The 6,000-nt window shown below is 35.9% G+C and overlaps 1 protein-coding gene across 1 annotated transcript; it reads left to right on the forward strand.

The window, feature by feature from the left end:
- The first annotated feature begins 947 nt into the window (after window positions 1-947).
- Window positions 948-4,268, forward strand: LOC106450799 (auxin response factor 16-like). Its single transcript, XM_013892562.3, has 4 exons — window positions 948-1,183; window positions 1,685-2,791; window positions 3,154-3,962; window positions 4,048-4,268. Exons 2-4 carry the CDS (start codon window positions 1,715-1,717, stop codon window positions 4,115-4,117), a joined length of 1,956 nt encoding a protein of 651 aa, XP_013748016.2. The 5' UTR covers window positions 948-1,183; window positions 1,685-1,714; the 3' UTR covers window positions 4,118-4,268.
- Window positions 4,269-6,000: the final 1,732 nt, after the last annotated feature.

Raw genomic sequence — 6,000 nt, forward strand, 5'->3', positions numbered from 1 at the left:
TTAACTTTTTTAAAAAAAAATGCATAATTTTTTTAAGATTCGTTTTAGTAATAAAAATTATAAAATTATTTAAATAAAATAAAATAATATTTTCAAAAATTGTTATATATTACTATATTTCTAACTTTACTATTTATTGTTATATTGATGATGATTTATAAATTATTATCTTATTCTAAAAACTTACAAAAATTATAAAAAATACATTAAATGTAAATGGTCATGTCACAATTAGTCCAAACTATGTCATTTTTATTAATATGACATGTCATTATTTTACTTTCAAAATTAATGTGATGATGACATGTGTTAAAATCACTTGGTAAATATTGTACATGGGATAATTTAGATAGAATCGTAAAAGATCGCATAAAAAGTTAAAAACCAAAGTAGGTCTTTATATAGTTGAATTTTCCATTTGAACAGACTAGTCTTATATAATAAAAAAACATGGTCAGCAACAGCAAATTGCTCACATGGATATCATCAACAAACTACTAGTATTTCGTAAACAATAAGAAAAATATAAATGATATTGGGATTATCAAACTGTAAAATTTAGTGTATTCAAAGAACAATTAATGGCTGAGTTTGAAAAATAAATCTGTTTTTAAGCCGAATAGTTAATGAATTAGATGCTTCTAATCAGATTTCAAGCAGATATGTCGGAAGCACCAACGACACGTGCGGATCCGTCACGTGCGCGATTTAACTCTTAACTCGTATATCGATATTTTCTCATATTTTCGTTATTGGAGTATTAATTTTTTTAACACTCCGTATTGTCGATTTTTATGCCCGGAATCAAGGGTTTGACTTGCCATATTGTTACATTTTCTGGGACTCAGATTAATTATTCAAAATAGTACATTTTTATTTTAATCTTGGATTAATTAGGGGAAAATAAGACTAATTAAAAAGACATGTGAATGAGTTAATGAAAGTTGAGAAAAAAAAGATGGATATTTTTATTTGAAGTTTACCAGAAAGCAAAAACTCTTTCCTTCATATACAAGAACCCCCTTTTCATTTCCCTCTGTGCAACAAAACAAAAGTGAGAACTTCTCTTATCCGATTCTGGAGCAGAAAACTAGCTGCGGAATCTTCAGATTCTCAAGAAACCAAGAGAGTATTTTTTAGACAGAATCTTCAAGAACTCGCTCAGATCTAACCACTGTTCAAGGTTTGAACAAAAAATCTTCACTTCTGTCTTAATCTTTCTCTGTTTAATCGAACCCTTGTCTGAAAATTTCATCTTTGATTAAATTGATGTGGTTAAGATTTTGATTAAGCTTGTCTATGTTCTTCTCTCTACTTTCCAAGTTTACTGTTTCAGTTCTCCTACCAATCTGTTTTTTTGTTTTGCTTTATGTTCTCCCCCAACACAATCCGGGAGCACGTTCTTATGAGGATCTAGCTGAGAAATTTCTAAAATTAGATTGGTTCTATCTGAAATGATCCTTTTGTCGGATTTTCAGGAAAAAAATTCTCTAATTTTTTTTTTTTCCGGGAAAATCTCGTTTGTTAGGTATAGAGTTGACTGATACAAAAGACTTAAAGCTTTATAACATGTTTTTTAAAAGTACTTAACAAAATAAAAAGCATTTGAAGTTTAACTAATTGCGTTTGTCTTGTTTGTTGTCTTCTCTGTTCAGACAAAACTAAATACTTTTTCATTTTACAGCAAAGCACGGTCCTTAGAGGTAGTGAAAACATGATTAATGTTATGAATCCGATGAGAAGTGGATCAGAGAAAGGCTTAGATCCACAACTATGGCATGCATGTGGTGGTGGCATGGTTCGTATGCCACCTATGAACTCCAAAGTCTTCTACTTCCCTCAAGGACACGCCGAGAACGCTTACGACCATGTAGATTTCAAGAACCTCCCTATCCCTCCGATGGTTCTATGTCGTGTCTTGGCCATCAAGTACATGGCCGACCCTGAATCCGACGAGGTATTCGCCAAACTCAAGCTGATTCCTCTAAAAGACAACGATCACGAGTACAGAGAGGGCGAAGATAGTAACGGTTTGGAGAGTAATAACAGCGAGAAAACGCCGTCGTTTGCAAAGACTCTGACTCAGTCAGATGCTAACAACGGTGGAGGGTTCTCTGTCCCGCGCTACTGCGCGGAGATGATCTTCCCGAGGCTGGATTACAACGCCGAGCCACCTGTTCAGACCATTCTCGCCAAGGACGTTCACGGAGAGGTTTGGAAGTTTAGACATATCTACAGAGGGACGCCACGTCGCCATCTTCTGACGACTGGTTGGAGTAACTTCGTGAACCAGAAGAAGCTTGTGGCTGGAGACTCGATAGTATTCATGAGAGCTGAGAATGGAGATCTCTGCGTAGGGATCAGGAGGGCTAAGAGAGGAGGGATCGGTAATAACGGAGTGGAGTATTCAGCGGGTTGGAATCCTATTGGTGGAAGCTGTGGCTACTCCTCTTCTCTTTTAAGGGATGATGAGAGGAGAAGTAACTACTCTTCTCTTGCGGATAGAAAAGGAAAAGTGACGGCTGAGTCTGTTGTGGAAGCGGCTAGTCTTGCTATTAGCGGAAGAGCTTTCGAAGTTGTGTACTATCCTAGGGCTAGCTCGTCTGAGTTTTGTGTCAAGGCGTTGGATGCTAGGGCTGCGATGCGGATTCCTTGGTGCTCAGGTATGAGGTTCAAGATGGCGTTTGAGACGGAGGATTCTTCGAGGATTAGTTGGTTTATGGGGACTGTTTCAGCTGTTAGTGTCTCTGATCCTGTACGTTGGCCTAACTCTCCTTGGCGGCTTCTTCAGGTAACCTCTTCCGCAAGTTACCTCCTTTTATTCTTTACTTTGTAGTCGCTGTCTCTTAGTGTTTAGAACTGGTAATCCCACCTCGAAAGTTTAAAAGGATGAACACTATTACACAATGTTCAATAAATAGCTAGGCGGTAATTAGGCGTTTTATAGAGGATTATTGTTTAAGCGGAAGCCTAGACCGATTTTTTAAATGCTTACAATGGTTTTTATTTTATTTTAAACTGTTCTATAAAAATAGTTTTGTTTAGTTCCTATATACCGGCTACGGATTTTTAATATAAAAGATCTTGGCCCATCCGCCATTTGGTTTTAGGTTGGAAGACCAAGAAACTTAACAAGATGTTTGTGTGTTTCAGGTGGCGTGGGATGAGCCGGATCTACTCCAAAACGTGAAGCGGGTTAACCCGTGGTTGGTCGAGTTGGTATCCAACGTACATCCGATAGTCCCTTCGTTTTCGCCACCTAGGAAAAAGATGAGGCTTCCTCAGCATTCGGATTACAACGCACGGATCTCAGTACCTTCATTCGCAAGCAACCCGCTTATCAGATCAAGCCCGTTAAGCTCTGTTCTGGACAATGTTCCCGTGGGTTTACAGGGAGCCAGGCATAATGCTCATCAGTACTACGGGCTATCATCTTCTGATCTCCACCATTACTACTTAAACCGACCTCATCCTCCTCCTCCTCCTCCAACTCTCACTGTTCCTCCGCCTCTAGGGTTTCGAAACATCGATAGCAAAAACGAGAAAGGGTTCTGTTTCTTGACCATGGGGACAACACCGTGTAATGATACAGAGTCTAAGAAGTCACACATCGTACTGTTCGGAAAGCTCATACTACCCGAGGAGCAGAAAGGGTCAGAGAAGACGCAGATTTCATCAGGCGGATCGAACCAGAACTGTGTTGGGGGTTCTTCATCAGACGAAGGATCACCTTGCTCCAACAAAGCTCATGATGGATTGGGTTTGGAGACAGGGCATTGTAAAGTGTTTATGGAGTCGGACGATGTGGGTCGGACGTTAGACCTATCGGTTCTTGGCTCGTACGAAGAGTTGGGTGTGAAACTCTCTGACATGTTTGGTATTCAAAAGTCTGAGATGTTGAGCTCTGTTCTCTATAGGGATGCATCAGGAGCAGTCAAATACCCAGGAAACGAACCTTTCAGGTATAACAAGAAGCAGAGTTTTGTGTGTTTGTCCTAATCTGTGGTGATTGAGTTAAACATCTGATTATTAAATAAATGTTTGCAGTGAGTTCTTGAAGACAGCTCGGAGATTGACGATTCTATCTGAGCAAGGAAGCGAGAGCGTTGTAGTATAAGAATGAATCAGTGTGTTTTCTTGGAGCTTGAAGTTTCTGTTTATTTTTCTTTGTTTAAAAATATTTATTTTGGTTCCATTATTTTGGTTTATGTAATTTACGAAATATACAGTCAATCTATTTGCAAATAAAATAGATTCATCTTTTCTTATTATGATGTCACTTTATTTACAAAATCTAAAGCTAATTATTTTAGCTTGGTAAAACTAAAACCTAGAGACTGAAGCTCATCTTTGTATTGCTTTTCTTTTTGATTCCCTTGTCTACCATTGGAATGCAAGATCCGGTTAACCTTGGTTTAATATAGTTGAATAGTTAGATTGCTGATTATAGTTGATACTTGTATATACATTTAACTTGTAAGTTGTAACTTGTAACTAGTGTACAAAGAAGATAATCAATATAAGAGATTATTTTGAAGCTCTCTTGTTTCTCTCATCTTCTTCCTCTTGTAGTATTTTACTGAAGTAAACGTTGGTTGCGTGGCTTAGTCTACAGGTTCATGTGTTCTTCTTCATTGTATAAAATTGTGTGATTTTCGTTTTTTCACTATCGTTTCTTGGGCTCATTAATAAGTTATAGAAAGGTGTATATATGAAAAATTGAAAAGTAATAAATCTGGAAGACAAGTTAGTTAGGGTGATGCGAGGGACTTGTCTCTAGGCACATGCACAACAAACAATGGTCGGATCCTATGTTTGACAAAACACATAGTCCTCAACAACAAAGTTTAGTTGGATCTCCCTGTTTTCATTTATAAACTAAAACTTTATTTAATTTTTTTTTTTTTGAGATGCTAATGTATACAAAACGAAAACTCCTTATCATCTTCGGCTCTTCTAATTAAATGTATTTCCAATAATCAAAAGTACTATATATTTTAATCACGGCTGTCAAAGTCAATGTACGTGGTTCCAGGCTTCTTGCTCACTTTTTTTTTTACTAGAAATTGGTGCGGATACACCCAAATACTCACATAACTTGCAATATACCTTTGTTTTTTTAAAATATTTTTCATGACCATAATATCTTTGTTGTATCTCTAGATCTCTCTCTTGTCTCTTCTCTCTACTCTATATTCTAATCTCTTTATCTCTCGTATCTTCTCCTTATGCAAGTTTAAATTAAATCACAAATCTCTATTTTTTTACTATGATTCCATTGACACCCATAATGCTAATCTTATTATCTCACCACCAACTCCACTATTTTTAATTTTGAATTACAATCAACTTTTATAAGCTTCCAATCCCAATAATAATTATGTGTCGTGGCATTTTCCTGAGGTAGTTGAGTGACTTGCTGACCTTGACGAGTTCGTCATCTCATCGAAGAATCTGTTATCTTTGTTGCGGATTCATGGAGAAAAGGATCGGAAGATCTCGGGAAGAAAAAAGCTTGAAATCTACATTCTTTTCTTTAGATAACATATACGTTAGTAGGTATTTCATTACTTACCTGCTCTTATTTATATTTTAATGGACTCTTAATCGATATATGGAGTGTTAGTTTTTTGGGCTATTTGATAGATAACTGATTAGTTGTTAATAGTTTCATTAACCAATATATGATTTGTTATTCGATACATTTTGTTTGATACATAGATTGTTAGATGATACGAGAATTATCAGCTGATATATTAGTTGGTATGTAGATTGTTACTTGATATGTAAATATTTAGCTGATACATTATTTGATATCAAATAATAAATATTCATTATTAAGTAATTGATTCTTTTAATATTGATAAATATTTTCTTAGTGTTCACTGGTAGTCCAATTGTTATATATTTCTTAAAGAATCGATAATTTATCCAACTGATATGATCCTTAACAGATAACAATTAAGTAATTTATTTATTATATTAACAAACCGATAAATG

This window comes from Brassica napus, chromosome C1 (genome assembly GCF_020379485.1).
Source record: "Brassica napus cultivar Da-Ae chromosome C1, Da-Ae, whole genome shotgun sequence".
NCBI lineage: Eukaryota > Viridiplantae > Streptophyta > Magnoliopsida > Brassicales > Brassicaceae > Brassica > Brassica napus.

Coding starts and splice junctions, on each gene's coding strand:
- LOC106450799 (XM_013892562.3), top strand. CDS start 1,715: ATGATTAATGTTATGAATCCGATGAGAAGTGGATCAGAGAAAGGCTTA. Junction 2,792..3,153: donor CTCCTTGGCGGCTTCTTCAG/GTAACCTCTTCC, acceptor TGTGTGTTTCAG/GTGGCGTGGGATGAGCCGGA. Junction 3,963..4,047: donor CCAGGAAACGAACCTTTCAG/GTATAACAAGAA, acceptor AAATGTTTGCAG/TGAGTTCTTGAAGACAGCTC.